The sequence below is a fragment of the Corvus kubaryi genome, unplaced genomic scaffold (genome assembly GCF_017639235.1).
Source record: "Corvus kubaryi isolate FWS band 111438036 unplaced genomic scaffold, C.kubaryi_AGA036_p1.0 split3-37355, whole genome shotgun sequence".
NCBI classification, from domain to species: domain Eukaryota; kingdom Metazoa; phylum Chordata; class Aves; order Passeriformes; family Corvidae; genus Corvus; species Corvus kubaryi.
The window spans coordinates 124,666-143,112 of record NW_024582089.1 but is presented as its reverse complement, the minus strand read 5'-3'; the positions used below and the strand labels follow the sequence as shown (position 1 = coordinate 143,112).

The 18,447-nt window shown below is 52.8% G+C and overlaps 1 protein-coding gene across 1 annotated transcript in view; it reads left to right on the top strand.

Annotated features, from left to right (window-relative positions):
• Positions 1-4,911: 4,911 nt before the first annotated feature.
• Positions 4,912-18,447, top strand: part of LMOD1 (leiomodin 1) — a 20,855-nt gene continuing 7,319 nt past the window's right edge. Inside the window, exon 1 of the mRNA XM_042015963.1 lies at positions 4,912-5,397. Coding sequence (XP_041871897.1) covers positions 5,137-5,397 — 261 coding nt within the window. The 5' untranslated portion in view covers positions 4,912-5,136. The remainder of the gene's footprint in view (positions 5,398-18,447) is intronic.

The following is an 18,447-nucleotide window of genomic DNA, read 5'->3' as shown; positions in this document are numbered from 1 at the left end:
CCAATCCTGGGGTCAGTTCTAGGCCACTCAATTCCAGAAGGACACTGAGGGGCTGGAGCACGTCCAAAGAAGGGAACGGAGCCGGGGAAGGGTCTGGAGCACCAGGAGTGGCTGAGGGGCTCAGCCTGGAGAAGAGGAGGCTCAGGGAGGACCTGCTCACTCTCCAAAGCTCCCTGAGAGGAGGGTGCAGCCAGGGCAGGGGGGGAGGGGGTGTCAGGCTCTACTCCCAGGGAACAAGGGACAGGACAAGAGGAAATGGCCTCAAGCTGTGCCAGGGGAGGTTCAGTTTGGATACTAGGGAAAATTTCTTCCCGGAAAGGTTGATCAGGCCCTGGCACAGCTGCCCAGGGCAGTGGTGTAATCACCATCCCTGAAGGGATTTACAAAACATGTGGATGTGGCACCTGGGGACATGGGTCAGTGGTGGCCTTGGCAGTGCTGGGGGAACTTAGAGGGCTTTTCCAAACTCAACAATTCCATTATTTTGTGACTCCTCCCATACTGGTCTGACCCTGTTGCCTAATGAGTGGTATGTTCATTAAATCAGGCTGAATGGTCACTCTGGTCCTGCCTTTCACAAGCTGTGGGAGAGCTGGTGAAACACGGTGACTCCATGAGGTGCAGGAGCTTCAGCATCACCCAAAGGACCGGGTGGCACCCGTGGGACAGGCTCAGGGAAGATGTTCAAGGGCTTTCTGGGATTTCTGAGTTTCCCCAGGATTTGGTTCATTTCCCAAAATATATAGTCTTCTCCACTCTTGCTGTCGTGTGAGCATGTGTCTGAAGAGGAGGTTTTGGATAAAGATGCATTTGGTTTGGGAGAGATGTGACTTCTCTCACTGGCCACAAAACACCCACTGCCTGTTGTGGCCAGGCAGGGAAACGTCACTCTTCAGCAAACAGCTTAAGAAATGATAAAAAGATCCGTTTTCAACCTCTCCTCCTGTGGGCTCTGAAGGAAAGGGAAAGAAAACAGACTAGAGGAATCCATTTAAAGTTCAGCTGTCCTTTATCAGCTAATAGGGAAAAATAAAGGCAGATGGATGGTCCCAGGTGGCAATGAGAGAGGTGGGGGCATGGAAGGCTTTCTCAGCTCTGCCAGAGTTTGTAAATATGCCTGGAAAAGCTGCTTAATCTGCCTCTGTCTCTGTCCCTCCTCTCTAATGGCTTGTTGTGGCGCTTCAAAGCGAGTGGTTTGGAAATATTCATTAGTGCCCTCGAGGTGTTGGTTGCTATGGAGATGGGAACCCGATAAATCCAAGACTGACAGATTCAGAGCTGCCAGGAGCTCCTGTGTGCCAAACTACACCGTATCCCACTGCTCTGAACCACACAGGGCCTGGACCATTTCTCTGATGAGGAGAGACTGCAGGAGCTGAGCCTGGTTAGTCCTGAAAACACTGAGAGGGGATCCCATCAATCCAGACAAATATCTCCAAGGGGTGTCAGAGGATAGTGCCAGACTCTTTTCAGTGGTGCCCAGTGACACGATGAGAAGCAATGGCCATAAACTAAACCACAAGAAGTTTCACCTCAGCATGAGGAAGAGCTTCTTTCCATGGAGGAGGGCAGAGCACTGGAACAGCTGCCCAGGGGCAGTGGGGAGTCTCCTTCTCTGGAGATACTCCAAGCCCACCTGGAAGTGTTCCTGTGTCACCAGGTAACCCTTCCTGGGCAAGGGGGTCAGACTGGGTGATCTCCAGAGGCCCCTTCCAACCCCAACAATTCTGGGGTTCTGGGATTCTGTACTTCACTAGTCCACACTGTGGTGGCTGGAACCAGCTCTGGAGCGTGGCCCAAGGGTCCCCAAACATATCCCCAGTCCCAGTTGTTGGTAGCCCATGAAGAACCAGTCAGTGCAAACATATCTAGAGCTCCTCTTATTCGGGGGTGAAAATACAAAATTTCTTTCTGGTGTTTTCTTTCTACAGCCTCAAGAAGCCTGTGGAATATGGTCTGACAGAACTGTGCCCATATCCCAGTTAAAAACAGCTGTGGGATGGTAAAGATAAATCACACTGAGACCATCCACTCTAAACTGTGACAAGTTTAGGATGTCCCCTGCTTCTCTCCCAGATCTTCTGCTAATGTAGGAATATTCACCCACAAAAGGATGCTCTGTGCTACCTCTGCCCAGCTCTGTGGTGCAGGGGAGGAGTGCGCAGCAGGTGTGGACTCCTGGGTCAGGAAAGGATGGGTGATACTTCAGGAGAGACTTGGAGTCTCCCAGGCCACATTCACAGCTTCTTAGGGAATTTGGCACATGGTACTTCTCATCACAAGAACTGAGGTTCAGGAATGACAAAATAGAGATTTTATCAAGGTGTTGATAGTGATTTTATTCTGTTGAAAACCAATTTACAATATGGGATAGTTTGCAGTGATTTACTATGAAGGAAAGGCAGACAGAGAAAATTCCAGATTTCCCTTTTAAGTAGAAGGATTCTTTCTCTGACTTAGCATTGCAGATTGTCCCTGGGGCTGTCTGCATATCCTGTCCCTGGAGCCAGGGTTGGCACACCTGGGAATGCTTGGATTGTTCCAAGAAGAGGCAGACACAAAGACATGATTCCTCACTGCCTTTTTGTTGTGCACTTTCCAGTTGGGAAATGAGCTTCCAGTTTGTTGCTCATCTCTTATAAATACTTGATGACTGAGCACAACAATGCCCTAGAAATACTGGAGGGTTGGACATCTATAGAATAGCATCATGGACTTGTTTAGGTTGGAAAAGATCATCAAGTCCAGCTATTCCCCCAGAACTACCACTAACCCAGTAAATTCCTCCAGGGATGTGGATTCCACCACTGCTCTGGGCAGCTGTACTAGGACTGGGCAATCCTTTCAGAGAAGGAATTTTCCCAATATCCAACCTAAACTTCCCCTGATGCAACTTGAGGCCATTTCCTTTTGTCCTGTCTCTTGCTCCCTGGGAGCAGAGCCTGACACCCACCTAGGTTCACCCTCCTGTCAGTTAATTTCTTCCATCCCCAGACTCTGTAACTCAAATGTCTCTTCCAAAACACACAGTGTTAAAACATTTCCAGCCTTGTATCCTGAAAAGTGACTAGACAGGATCTTAGAGAGGTCCAGGGCTGTATTAAGGTGGAACAAACAAGACACTCATTTGGCTTCTTCAGGCAAAGACAGCACCAAATGGGCACCAAACACTAAATTCACTGTGGTTTCTGTTGCCCTCAGCACTGTCACAGCTGTGGCAGTGTTGGGGAAGGAGAGTCAAAGAGGAAAGAGAGGGACTTCTCATCAGGAACTGGAGTGACAGGACAAAGGGGAATGGCTTCCCAGTGCCAGAGGGCAGGGATAGATGGGATATTGGGAAGAGATTCCTCCCTGTGAGGGTGGGGAGGCCCTGGCACAGGGTGCCCAGAGGAGCTGTGGCTGCCCCATCCCTGGCAGGCCAGGCTGGACGGGGCTTGGAGCAACCTGGGCTAGTGGAAGGTGTCCCTGCCCACAGTAGGGGGTAGAACGTGGTGAGCTTTAAGGTCCTTTCCAACCCAGACCGTCCCATGATTCTCTCTCTGAGGCCAGCTGGGGAAGAGAATGGCTGTGTCCTCCCAGTGCAAGTGAGCACCAAGACCAGGGCTGCAGAGTCAGGGAAACAGAAGTGATGGGGATGGAATCCACCACAGCAATGTTTAAGTTTGTCCACTTGGAAACTAAACCAAACAGTTTCTACTACAATCTGGAAAAAATCTCAGCTGTGCTGGTGAATCATAGGAAGGATATGAGCAGGACCTGGGCACTGCAGCACTGGAGATAAGGGAAATCCTGGAATGCACCAAGAATGTACATTTCCTGTCGGGATGGGGAATGTCTCGTTTGTTACACGCGGCACTTGGAGACTCACCTGAAGCACCCAGTGCCTGTGGATGGGATCTGGCCAGGATGGGATCTGGTCAGGAAGACAGACAGAGGAGGTGATTAGGCTGAAGAAAATCCTAGAGGAGCTTGTTTTGTCAAAAAAGACCAAAGGGCTCCTTGCTTGGATAAGCAGAGAGAGGCCTGAGAGCAGGCAGTAAATATTAGGAGGATGATAAAGGATGAAGAAAACCAGGATGGAGCTGGCAGGATAACGAATGGGTGCAAAATGCTGGACATGGGGTAAAGCTGCCTGGAAACTTGGAGAGAAGAGCCTGTCTCCTGTCCCTGTGGGAGAACTCCCAGGTGCCAGTAGAGCTTCTATATGGATTAGGGAGATGGAAAGTTGGTGCCGCCAGCCAAAGCCCAGGCTTAGGGCACTGCCTGGACCAGGAGCAGGGGAGACTCAGGAATTCCATCTGTGCAGAAGGAGGGATGTCTTTGGGGCTTGGCAAGGGGAAGTGGGAGTGTGTGAGGAAGAGCAGCTGCAGGAACAGCCCCTCAGTGTCTGCGGGTCGGAGGGAGCTCTGACAATCCTCGGGGGGTCAGATCTGCAGAGCCGGGAGCGCTCACTACCTGCTGCCTCCGTCCCCCGACGGAACCGGTCTGCATCGGCACCACCACCCCCACCCCTTTGCGAGGGGCTGAGCGCTTCGGCTGACGGCACCAGTCCAGACTGCAGCGGCATAAAGAGGGAAACTTCCTCTGGAGTGGGTGCTTCCTTACCGATTTCAGCCAAGAGCTGTCACTGTCACAGCAGAGCCTCCCCCCATCCCTTCGTAGCTACGCTGCCCATTTTAGTAGCCCCCCAGCCCCGATGGCCCAGGCTGGGGCTGCCTCCTCCACCCACCATCCCCGGCCTGCCGGCTGGTGCATTTTTCCCTGTTTTCTCACTGGGTTGGCCCATTGCCTTTAAAAGGCGAAATGCTTCGGACTAAATTTGGTCATGTAGCTCTGCATGGTTCCCTGGAATGTCCTCGGGTTTCAGACTCCTCTGATAGCACCATTCCCCGCCTCCCGCCGGGCTCCATTGGCTTCCCAGCACCCGAACCGCCGCTGGATCCTGTTATTGGCCAACTCTTGGACCGAGGGGTGTCCCCTCTGGATAACCACCGTATCCCGGGCTGCAGAGCTGCTGAGATTTAACACTTCAGCACCTGCTGCCGCTCGGGAAGCAGCCTTGGAGCTTCGGCTTCAGTTTTTTTCTCCTGCTTTGGGTACCACACAACCGCCACCGTGTCTCGCCAGCGAGCCAAGATGTCCAAAGTGGCCAAATACCGGCGACAAGTTAGTGAAGATCCAGATATAGACAATTTATTGTCTACTTTGTCTCCAGAGGAGATGGAGGAGCTGGAAAAGGAGCTGGATGTGGTGGATGCGGACGGGAGCATCCCTGTGGAGCGCAGTCAGAAAAACCAATCGGAAAACTCCTCACCCGGCCCACAAAACTGTGACACGGCTCTCAACCACCACGACAAGGACACCAGGAGGGTCCTGCAGCGGGAGCACTCGATAGACGTAAGTCACATCCCCCACTGCTGCTGCGGGAAAGGTGGGAACACACCTCAGCCCTCCCCTCGCCCCGGGCTGAGTGAGGGACGAGATGGAAAACACAAAACCCGAGAAAGGCGTGCCCTTGCTGAGGAGGAAGAGCTGTCCCGGAGAGATCAGGGAGCTGGTGCAGGCACTCCGCGAGGGAACAGGGTGTCCCATAAAATCCCGGTGATACTAGTAAAGCCCAAACCTGTGCTGGTGCCAGGGATCTTCTCCCTGCCCCTGCTCTAACATCCCTGGGCAGGGCTGGGAGCGGAGCTGGCATTCCCAGGAGGCTGCTGGAGGGGCCGGTGCAGTGACAGCGATCCCACAGGCTGCATTTCCTCCTTTTTTTTTTTTTTTTCCCCTCCTTTGGAGATCTCTGGGCTCTTGGTCCTTTCAGTTCTTCTTGTGCAAAAGCTTAAACAGTCTCTGGTTCTCGTGGAATAAAAAAGTTTGCTGCTTTGTGGAAATCATGTCGAGAAGCAGGTGTTACCCCATGCCGTTTGTTTTGCATTTATTGTTCACTTCAAATTCCGTCTTTTGCTTTGTTTTGGGTATATTTATCTCCCTCTCTGCACCTGGCAAATCCTTTAAGAGTTTGCTTGGAGCTCGAGAGCTTCATGTCAGTCCTTCTCCTCTTTTTATGCCGTGCCTTAGTGGAAGCCAGTCCGGCTTTTCTGTAACATTTATTAACCTCAGCACTAAGAATATTTGGGATTCATGCATGGAAGCCTGGGAAGCATCTGGTTTCCCTAGTTTTTCATGACGGGCTGAGCCAGAAAGTGAAAGACAGCGACTCTTCAGCGACTGATCCGTGTGGTCACGGGCTGGTTTCATGTCCCAGGCGGGATTCGCATCTGCTGTGCCGGGGCAGGGCTGGGGAGTGTTGGCAGCACAAGCAGAGCCAAGGATTATGTGGATACCCCTCTGCCCTGGCTCTGATTCCAGATCTATTCCAGGTCACCCAGCTGTACCCTGGGTCTTCCAGCTGGGTAATCAATCTGTAACTACACCAGAACACTTGGAAATTTCTCTTTTGGGATATTTAGGGAGTTTATATAGGAGTCTCTTGACTGTGGCCTGGGCACCCTTATTACATTCTAAATATTGGAATGAAAATTGCACCTATAGGAGAAATAACTGAAGGTTGATTTTGAAGAGCTGAATAAGGGGTTAAATTGTTCCCCCCCACACCCCTATCCTGGGCAGCCTGGGAGCTCCCTCTGGGTCTGAGGACAAGGCACAGCTTTCACCTTCTATATGTGGCGCTTGGCATGGGCTGGGGGACGGTGAGTGCCGTGCCCCTCACCACAAGGGCTCTGACTGATTTCCTCACCAGCGGAAAATTTCGCTGTGGTGGGGAAGTGCAGGTGCTGCAGGACAAACCTGCATGGAGAGGGAAATGCTCTTATGTGGGACCAGTCATCCCAGTGACTGCTGGTTTGCAGGTGATCCTAAGAGGTGACACTGGAAAATCTTTTTCAGGTGGGGGCACCCTTGGGTTTGACATCACTTGTGTTGCTATTTCAGTTTTAACTGTTGGAACATGAGGGGCTGACTGGAAATTGGCATAGGGAAGTGTCCATGATCAGGAGGAAGGGAGAAAATTTGTGGGTTTTGTTAAAAAGAGACCTGGTTAAACGTGATGTTGTTTGGAAATGCCTGAGAGTGTGTGTGCAGTGGGAGAGGACTTGGGATATGGAAAGGCCCGGGGAGGAGAGACACCTGGGAGAGAGTGTAGGGCTCTGGCTGGAGGGGAGGGCAGCACGGAGGTCCTGGGAAAGCTCCTGCTCCTCTCTGAGGAGCTTCAGGCTGTGAGGACAAAGCACACTGGCCACAGGTCAAGTTTGTCAGTGCAAGTGGCCCAGTTCGATTGCAGTGCAGTAACTGGATAGCGCAGAACTGACTTTCTTCTATTTCAATCCCTGGAGGCCAAGAAAAAAATACATCCTCCACCCCTTCCTCCGTGGCATTGTTAGGATATGGGATTAGCACCTAGAAAATGCCAGCTTGCATTGCTGGCACATCAGATCATGTTGGTGGTGGAGCAGGGCTGTGCTCTGCCATGGGGCCTGGGGACGGCGTGGGATGGGATCATCAGACCACAGGAACAGTCACAAAAGCCAGTGCAGGAAGCCAATGGTCCCTTCTGTCTGAGGAAGCCCCAGGGCTGTGTTTTGTTTCAGGATGGAATGAGAACATGGAGCCATCCAGAGCACTCCAGGCAGGTGCCGAGCTCTCCCCCAGCTGCTCAGTGCTCTGAGGCCTCCAATGACAAATCCCCCTCATGTGTCAGCAGATTTCATGTTGTGCCAGCCAGCACAGGCATGGTGGCCACACTCCCACGGCGTTGGCATTTCCCCAGAGTGTGCAGGCATTGCCCTGTACATGTCTATCCCAGCCTCTCTCCATCAACAGCTCCCAGGATTCTGAAGCAAGTCCAGAGGAGGCCACAGAGATGCTCTGAGGCCTGGAGCCCCTCTGCTCTGGAGCCAGGCTGGGAGAGCTGGGGGTGTCCAGCCTGGAGAAGAGAAGGCTCCAGGGAGAGCTCAGAGCCCCTTCCAGGGCCTAAAGGGGCTCCAAGAGAGCTGGAGAGGGACTGGGGACAAGGGCGTGGAGTGACAGAACAAGGGGGAATGGCTTCCCACTGCTGGAGGGCAGGGATAGATGGGATATTGGGAAGGAATTGTTCCCTGTGAGGGTGGGCAGGCCCTGGCACAGGTTGACCAGAGCAGCTGTGGCTGGATCCCTGGCAGTGTCCAAGGCCAGGTTGGACAGAGCTTGGAGCAACTTGGGCTAGTGGAAGGTGTCCCTGCCTGTGGAGGGGGTGGAATGAGATGATCTTTAAGGTCCCTTCCCACCCAAACCATTCCATGATTCCAAGAAGTCCAGACAGACAAACTCTCTGTAGTTCAAGGACAAGAATCTGCCCTCCTGTCCCTCCCTATTGAAGAGATGTAACAGACACAGGATAACATCTTCCAGATGTTCACAGGGCCAGTTCCATTGGAATTACCTCCCATTCCTTCCCTGCCCTTGTTTCTGTGCTTTTCTCCCCCCCACCCCCGCCCCACTCACACATCTACTTCTGGCTTGCAAAGGTTTCTCTCGATGCCTTAAATCAGGAATGCCAGGCACCATGTCTGCAATGTCTCTTCAATAGGGAGGGACAGGAGGGCAGATTCTTGTCCTTGAACTACAGAGAGTTTCTCTGTCTGTACTTCTTGGAATCATGGAATGGTTTGGGTGGGAAGGGACCTTAAAGATCATCTCATTCCACCCCCTCCACAGGCAGGGACACCTTCCACTAGCCCAAGTTGCTCCAAGCCCAGTCCAACCTGGCCTTGGACGCTTCCAGCCACAGCTGCTCTGGTCAACCTGTGCCAGGGCCTGCCCACCCTCACAGGGAACAATTCCTTCCCAATATCCCATCTAACCCTGCCCTCCAGCAGTGGGAAGCCATTCCCCCTTGTTCTGTCACTCCACGCCCTTGTCCCCAGTCCCTCTCCAGCTCTCTTGGAGCCCCTTTAGGCCCTGGAAGGGGCTCTGAGCTCTCCCTGGAGCCTTCTGCTCCAGGTGAACACCCCCAGCTCTCCCAGCCTGGCTCCAGAGCAGAGGGGCTCCAGGCCTCAGAGCATCTCTGTGGCCTCCTCTGGACTTGCTTCAGAAGCTCCATGTCCTTATGTCCTCCCTGCTGCTCTTCCATGCCTCGTAATGAGAATCTGAGTATGGGACTGTCTGTTAGCTGGGATGTGCAGGAATTCCTCCAAAGTGCAAAATAAGGTATTTTGTAGGGAAAGATTGAGTTTCTGCCCATCTCACTGTTCTTGCACTCACTGCCCTGTTCTTGGACCGGCTCCAGGCACCTCCATTTCCACCTAAATATTGGGAGAAGTGGGTATATTTAGAAATATTGTAACTACATAATAACACATCTTCTTAGTGATGAAAAGGGCAAACTTGGGTAACTAGGAAGCAGATTATAAACATCCCAAAATAGACATGAGCTTTGCCCCAACCTTTCCACACTGGGCAGCCAAATTCCCATCTTGGTGATGCAGTAATAAATTAATCTTAATTTTGTGTTGCTAAGGAGTGGAAGTACCCAGCTCAAGGGTGGGGCTTGGGCCAGTGCCGCTCTCTGGATGTACTCAACAAGGTCCATGTGTCACAGTAGCTGGAATTAAATGAATATTCATGAGTAGATAAATGAAGAGATGATTTCTATTAGCTCATGGCTCTTTACTGTCACAGGCAAAGATGTAATGAGAGAAATTCCAGTTACAAACATGCTGTGAAGTTGATGCTGTGGTGCTAAACAGCCAGAGGGCAGGGTTAGATGGGATACTGGGAGGGAATTGCTCCCTGTGAGGGTGGGCAGGCCCTGGCACAGGGTGCCCAGAGCAGCTGGGGCTGCCCCTGGATCCCTGGCAGTGCCCAAGGCCAGGTTGGACACTGGGACTTGGAGCAGCCTGGGACAGTGGAAGGTGTCCCTGCCCATGGCAGGGGGTGGAACTGGATGGAACTTAAGGTCCCTTCCAATCCAAACCACTCTGGGATTCCATGAGTTACCTGGAGCACAACTGACTTGCTGTCACTTGAAATCCTCTTATCATGCCTGGGATTTCTGTCCAGAAGAGGAAAAGCTGCGTGTGCCAGGGCACAGGGGCTCTGTGCAGCTGTCCCTGTGGGATGGGTTTCTCTGAGAGCTGAGCTGTGTGAGGAGATGGGGTCTGTGGGAGCTGGTCCAGTTCCTCCTTTGTTGGTGACATCTACAAAAACCACATGTCTATGCAGAGAGCACAGTCATACCCACCCTGGGAACACCCCATCCATGGGGTCTCTTCCATGGTGATCTTTAAGGGAATGATCTTTAAGGTCCCTTCCAAGCACAACCATTCTATAATTCCATTATCTTTTCCACTGGCATTTGGTCAGCCCTAAACACTCTCAGGAAACCTTTGCCAGATGGGACCTGGATGCGAAGAGCCCGTGGGAAGGATCTCCATGTGAACCACACGTGCCATGGTCTGGTGCTTTGCTGGACAGGTCCTCCTTAGCAGTTGCCAAATCCACAGCAGGAGGTTTTACTTTTCAAAGCATTCCACAAAATCCACCTGCAGCTGTTCTTGGGTCTCCTTGGATTCCCAGCTGGCCTCACCACAGTGCCCTGGTGGCTCCCAAAACACCGAGCACCTGGTGACAGAGGCAGCCCCTCCTTGTGCTTTCCCTTCTCCAGCACCACTATCTTCCCTGGGAATGCATGGAGCCTCCTTCCCTCAGCTCACAGAGTCATGGAACATCCTGAGTTGGAAGGGGACCCACAAGGATCACTGAGTGCAGCTCCTAGACCTGCACAGGACAACCCCAAAATCCCACCGTGTGCTTCAGAGAGTTGTCCAAATGCTCTTTGAAGCTCACCTGTAAGGGGAGGATACCTGGATGTCCCAATCCCATGAGTTCCCGGCCCTGCCTCCCAACAGGTCTGGTTTTGATTTGATTTCATGCAGCTTCAAGCACGGAGGGCTGGGAAGTGCAGGGAAGTTGCATGAGGGAGCATTATCCTGCTTATGGAGGGGAGTCATTTCAGGGCCACAAACCCACTTCTTTCAGGAAGATACTCATGTTGTGGGTGTCTCTTTCCATGGAAGCCCAGGAACCAGTTTCCTGGAGGAGAAGACTCTGAACAGGGGATGCTGCATGCCAGGGCAATTGTGCACAGCCAGAGCCAGATGTGCACAGCCAGGGCCAGATGTGCAGAGTACAGATGGTCCCTGTGTTTTTGTCTCATGAAGGCTGAACTCCCTTCCCAAAGGAGAAGCTGAGGTGGTTCAGTTATCGCCCAGCATCTTTTCCCTTCCTCTCAGATATCCCACTCCCCAAGCGCACTCCTCTGCAGGCAAGACCCCCTCCTGTTCCAGGTCCACGCATCCTTATCCCTGCAGGCTCCTGGGAATTTCTCCATGTCCCCAAGCTCTTCTCGTGGAGGCTGGAACGGCTCTTCATGGCCCAGTTTGGATGCAGAAGGAAAAGCAGTGACCTCAGAGGGTTTATTTAATCCAAATTCTGCATATCTGAAGGATGCCGGTGCCAGAGGACAGCAGGTCCTGTTGCCATGGAGAAGGTTTTCTTTTTACAAGACCTGGGGAAGGTCTTGTAAAAAGTCCTGCCTTCCTTTCTAACTGTCTCAGGCTTGGAACTTGCTGCTGGGTGGTTTTTAATCCAGTGGCTTGATATCCCTCCATGGAAAGTAGGGATCCTCAGCAGTGAGCCCTTCTTCAACACCACAGGCAAACAAGCCAGGATTTAAATTTCTTATTAATGCTCAAAGCTTGTCATCTTGAAAATATCTGGAGGGAAAACAAGCTCCACATTTAACTCACTGGTTCAGACTTGAGGGAATTTGCAAACAAGGGTATAGCAGGGATTATATCGTTCCTTGAACATCTTCCCAGTTTGTCCCTAACACATGTGTACTGAAACTCTGCTCTTCTGTTTATCAGCTGGTTCTGTCAACTGCCAAGACCGTTCCTCCTCCCTTCCAAGAGTCTTCACTAATTCCCAGCCCTTGCCTCTCTTTTAGCCATGTCCTGACCTGGTCTCTTTTCCCTCATCAGAGAATCTTTATGATTGGAAAAGACCGCTAAGGTCATCAAGTCCAAAGAATCCCAGAATCCCAGACTGGTTTGGGTGGGAAGGGACATTGAAGCCCATCCCATTCCCACCCCCTGCCATGGGCAGGGACACCTTCCACTGTCCCAGGGTGATCCAGCCTGGCCTTGGACACTTCCAGGGATGGGGCAGCCACAGCTGCTCTGGGCACCCTGTGCCAGGGCCTCACCACCCTCACAGGAGAGAACGGACCAGAATATGTTGTTCTGAACAGCTTCTGGCCTCCAGAAGAGGTGAAAGGGGGTGGGTGACACCGGGACATCCACCCAGAGGCTGCTCCAGTGGCTTCTGGCTCATGGAATGGGCAGTGGGCAAAGATGTGGATCCTTCCACCAGCACACAGAGGGGACTAGAGCTGGCAGCTTCCTGGACTTTGCGTTCCTCCATGGATGAAAGCCAGGGATATCCAAACTAGTCACACATTTGGAAAGAAACCAAAGGTATTGAGCCGTTCCTATTTGGTCCTTAAAGGAGGTCACAGATGGTGCCTCCAGCTGCACAAGTCACTCTCCAACTCCCTGACAGGAGGGAGCAGCCAGGTGGGGGTCGGGCTCTGCTCCCAGGGAACAGGGACAGGACAAGAGGAAAACGGCCTCAAGCTGCACCAGGGGAGGTTCAGGTTGGACATCAGGAGGAATTTCTCCATGGAAAGGGTGGTAAGCTTTGGAAAGGGCTGCCCAGGGAGGCGGTGGAGTCCCCATTCCTGGAGGTGTCCAAGGAATGCCCGGACATGGCCCTGAGTGCTCTGGACTGGATGACAAGGTGGGGGTCAGGCACAGGTTGGACTCGATGATCTCAGAGGTCTTTTCTGACCAAATTGATTCTGTAATTCTGTGGAGTCCAGGAGATCCCTTTTATTTGTCACCTTTCATTGCTCAGAAATGAAAACTGTTTTCTGTGCTCTGGTGTTTTGTTCTGAGTTTCTAAAAAAGTCCCAACCCTGTCACAAGAGGGACAAGCAGCACAAGCAGGAGCTGTTCCCTGCAGCAGATGATAAAACAACACTCCAAGGTAAACACAGAAGCAAGAACAATCCCATGACAGCTCCCAGAAGGATCTGCAGTGTGGAGAACAACTGAAAAAACTGAAGTGAGAGCACAGGCATCTTTGAGCTGCATTCCTGAAAAAATGGTGTGAGAAAGACCTTCACGGCTGGATTGGTGTTTTTGTAATGCCCTTGGGGTCAGAAGCCTTGCTCTCCTTGTTTTTCCTCTTGTGACCAGGGCAAGTGGCAGCACAAAGTGTTCCCAGTGACACGGAGGTCACGCCAAAGGCACACACAAGTCTGGGAGATCCACAGTCCATCTAAGGGCACAAGCAGGGAAAAAATGTGGATTTCTAGTCAACTGGAAAAAAAAAGAGTAAAAATCTGAGTTCTATATTTACATAAAGCACAACTCGGATGCAGATAAATCCATGGAAATGTTAGGAGTGTTTAGCTTACATGGGCTGAGCTGCCCGGGAAGTTTAGGACGTGTTTATGTTGAGCTGATAAATAGACATGGAGGAGGAGAAGAGCGGGGTCCGTTATGTGTCCCTCTCTTTCGCAGCACTGTGACATCACTTGTGTGCTAAAACCATCTCAGTGACTCAGCTCCCAGCAGGATGCTGGGATTAACCGGTCATATTGCTCCATCCCACCCTTTGCTGTGTGGGAATCGTGGCAGGATGGAGCAAGAGGATCTCAGTGTCAGGGCACATGTTTTGAAGTCAAGATGTGGCTGACAGGATGGCAGGGGACAGACACACCGTGGAGGGTCAAGAGTTCTGCTCTGTCCTTTCCTCTGCCCAGAATGTGGAGTAAACAGGGATGAAAACAGAAAGGAAATAAAACCAAACAGAAAGCTGTGGAAACAAGAGCCTGTGCCAGCCATGGTGTGGCAGCAGGACCAGGGCAGTGCCCATCCCCTGTGCTGGGCACTGGTGGGGGTCACACCTTCAATCCTTTGAACAGTTTTGGGCTGCTCAGTGCAAGAAAGTCATTGAGAGGCTGGAGCATGCCCAGAGAAGGGAACAGGGCTGAGGAAGGGCCTGGAGCCCCAGGAGCAGCTGAGGGAGCTGGGAAAGGGGCTCAGCCTGGAGAAAAGGAGGCTCAGGGGGGCCCTTGTGGCTCTGCACAAGTCCCTGACAGGAGGGGGCAGCCGGGGGGGTCGGGCTCTGCTCGCAGGGAACAGGGACAGGAGGAGAGGGAACGGCCTCAGGCTGGGCCAGGGGAGGCTCAGGTTGGATCTTGGGGAAAATTCCTGCATGGAAAGGATTGCGAAGACCTGGCATAGGCTGTCCAGGGCAGAGGTGGAGTCACCTTCCCTGAAGGGATTTAAGAGCTGTGTGGATGTGGCTCTTGTGGATTTGGGTGGTGAACATGGCAGTGCTGGGGGAATGGTTGGACTTGATGACCTTAGAGGGCTTTTCCAACCACAGTGATGCCATGATTCAGTGATTTGCTGAAACACAGCTGGAGAGGCACCAGCCCAGGTCACAGAGGTGTCCTGTGGAGCCGTTTTACCATGTGCTGAGCTTACACACAGTATTTGGGTCAGGATTTATGCTGCATGCTGCTGAGGGCTCCAAGGGGTTCCTCCTGCTGACAGGGGCACCATGGCATATGTTGGACATGCCTGGCACAGGAATGAGCACCTGCACAGCCACGGGAGCCTCTGCTGAGGAGAGTGAGCTGCTGTTTGCCTCCTTACAGGGAATTCCCCAGTTCCCAAGAACCAGAGATGGTGACCCCTGGCATGCCCGGCTCTCTCCCACTAAGTGCTCTGTCCTGGGATGCAGCTCCCATGTGGTGCCAGAGCCTGAGGAGCCGGTGCTCCTGTTTCCCACAAACTATTTAAGGGAATCACCAGCAAGCCAATGACCAGCAAAACTGGTTTGATTTTGCAGGGAGGCATCTGGAGCTTGGCTCTTCTCACCTGCTTCAAGGACCTGGAATCATCTTCCAACACCAGGTGCCCACGGGCAGGGAGGGGTCTGTGACAATCCCATGGGCTGCTGGATGGGATCCATTGGACACCTGCACCAGCAAGGGGCCTGGAGATGTGTCCCCACGAGGCTGGGAACAGTGTCCTGCTCCTTGAGCATCCAGCCTTTACGACACAGAGGATGGAGATAGGATTAAGACTTGCTAGGGCTGAATTGCAGTTCTCCTGTTCCTAAAAATCCGAGGAATGCTTTTTGTGGGCTTCCCACAAAGTGCACTGGGCAGAAATCCAGCCCAGAGGTGTTTGTGGTGTGAATCGCTGGCATTCTCTGCCCTTTTTAACCCCTGATGAAGAGACAACCAGGGAAAAGGTCTCATTTTGGGAATATTCAGTTCAGCCATGGCAGTGCCAGGAGAAGGGCTGGGAATACAGCAAATAGAAGAGAAAAACCTAGACTTCTAAAACCAGATTTTGTTAGAGGAGCAAAAGTTTCCATTTGCAAAGTATACAGTGGCTTTACAGCTTTCTGGAAAATGGCTGGGTCTCCATGGAAGGGCTGGAGCTCTTCTGTTAAAGGAAACCAAGTTGAAATATTTATCGGCCTTAATTCAGGAAAAAAATGCAAAATCAGGGCCAGAAGCTGCCCAGTCTCTGGAGAACAGCTCTGCATCTCAGAAAGGGGACTTCTTAAAAACACTGGCCTGAGACACGCAAAGACACAGTGATATTTGGGGTCAGAGAGGTCTGGCCAGAAGGGAAGGGGAAAAGCTGAGCTCCTCATTAAAATGACAGGATAATATGTGAGGCAGGACAGGGCAGGGAGTTGCTTACATCTCTCTGGGCTTTGGCACACAGAGCATGGCCAGGGGTCATGTGTGTCCCAGTGCTGGAAGCTGAGGTCCTTTCACCCTTCCTTCATGCCAAGAGTCCAAACATACCAAGAGAGAAGCTCTTTGCAGCCTGATCCTCTCAAGGAGCCCTGAGGATGTGAGCAGGGTCTCCCACAAAGCTCTCCATGGTATTTGCTCTCAGCTGAGGAGCAGAAGGGTTGTCCGGGGTGTTCCGGGGTCAGCAGAAGTCTTGCGGTCCTGCTTCCTCTGCGGGTCTCTGGCAATCCAGGCTCAGCAGCTCCCAGGACTCAGCCAAGGACACAGCATTCTTTCTGGGAAAGTCCTTGGCTCTGAGTTGTCCCTAGGTTACTCAAAACTGGCTGAAGAATGGAGGGAAAGAGCTTGGGCAGCTTGTTGTGGTTTGGCTTGACTCTAGCAGCCCTCTCCAGGAGCAAGTACCCAAATACCAGGATCATCAAACAACCTGCAACCCCCCTGCCTTTGCCCCGGCCACCTTGACGGCCTCTCCGTGCAGTGGGACAGTCTTGGAGGACATCCCCATCCCTGAGGAGCTCTCACAGGGCTCATGCTCAGCCTCCTCAGCCTGCAGGGTCACACTGAGGGGTGGAGGGGTGCTGGTGCCTCATTCATGGGCTCTGGCTGGGGTTTGGGATAGCTGGGTGGGACACAGGGAACATGGGGGTCCTCAGAGTCTGGCAGGTAGGGAGGTGTCTCCAGAGGGTGATCCCCAAAGTTAGAGCTGTGGATTCAATCCCAGAGTCTTGTGGTGGCTCTGGAGACTTTATAGGGCTTGGCAGCATGTGTAGGACAGACTGAAACCCCCCAGGCAATGAAAGCAGATTGGCTTGTTGGTCTTGGATCCATAATTATCCCTAAACCTGCTCCTTCAAGTAACCCAACCCAGCTCCCTTCCCTCACCAGTCTGGTCTGGGACCCCCACAGCTGACCAAGAGATTTTGGTGAATTGTCTCTCTGTGTCTCAGAGGTCTGCCCTCATCCCTGGGCTTCCCCATTTTTCCACCTCCAAAAGCCAGTCAGGATTTGTGTGGGACCGACGGAGTTGTGCTGGTGTTGTCTAAGCCATGCCCTGCCAAGAGATGAACTGGAAAAAGTCCCATAGGCTGCAGGAGGAATTTCTCATCCCAGCAGAGGCTGGGAGAGAGGAACAACCCCTTGGCCTGGGCGTTATTCCCAAGTCTGCAGCTCTGGAGGGATTCTGGTTGCTTTGCAAGGAGCACAGTTCTGGGGGGACAGTCTTTGTTGGTGGCCAAATCCATGTGCCAGACAGCCAGCATGGCCCTGCCAGGGGAGCTGCCAGACAAGAGGGAGGCAGTGGGTCCCCAGAGAAGGGTTGTGGTGGGCTCCAGTGCAGACGCAGAAACCACCATCAGCCACCTTGGAGCTGACCCTGGATTTCCCAGCAGTATGGGTTATTGGGATGGGCCTGATCCTGGCTCATGTTTCCCCTGTTGTGCTCCTGAGGTTCTCATATCATCACAGGGTGATGTCTCACACTCAGCTTCCAAAGGCCCCCAGAGCTGCAGGTGATATTAGAGACAGAGCCAGTGTCATGCTGAGTTCACTGTTCCAGGAGCCACTTCCACAGGAGCTGCACGTGCAGGTTTGGCCTGAGATCTTTTGCTGACACGTCCCTTTCCTCATGGGGACCAGCATGGCCCGTGTCCCCAGCAGTCACCCGCACAGAGGAGTGTCCTGAATCATGGAATGGTTTGGGTGGGAAGGGACCTTAAAGATCATCTCATTCCACCCCCTCCACAGGCAGGGACACCTTCCACTAGCCCAAGTTGCTCCAAGCCCAGTCCAACCTGGCCTTGGACGCTTCCAGCCACAGCTGCTCTGGTCAACCTGTGCCAGGGCCTGCCCACCCTCACAGGGAACAATTCCTTCCCAATATCCCATCTAACCCTGCCCTCCAGCAGTGGGAAGCCATTCCCCCTTGTTCTGTCACTCCACGCCCTTGTCCCCAGTCCCTCTCCAGCTCTCTTGGAGCCCCTTTAGGCCCTGGAAGGGGCTCTGAGGTCTCCTTGGAGCCTTCTCTTCTCCAGGCTGGACACCCCCAGCTCTCCCAGTCTGTCTCCAGAGCAGAGGGGCTCCAGGCCTCAGAGCATCTCTGTGGCCTCCTCTGTCTGGACTTGCTTCAGAAGCTCCATGCCCTTCTGACGTTGGAGGCCTTCTGGCTTCCCCCTTTCAGCCAAGCCCTCCTTGAACCCCAGTGGGGTACTCCTCCCTGGAGCCAGCACAGAGCTGCTCATGCCCCTGAGATTCCATCCTCACATCTTCTTCTTTGGCTGAGCCAAGCACATCCTGCTGTGATGACCATGAGGGACATACCCAGGACATACCTCTGAAAATAACTGCAGGCTGGGGAAAGTTGGCCCCTTCCAAAGACAAAACTTCTGCAAACGTATTTCCATATGTCCCCTCTGCCAGGGACTGATCTAACAGCAGCTGCCAGGTCACCAAGTGCCCCTTCCCTCATCTTGGCTACAGGATTTGTGAATCCCTGGGTAACACCTCCTCTCCTCTCCTCTCCTCTCCTCTCCTCTCCTCTCCTCTCCTCT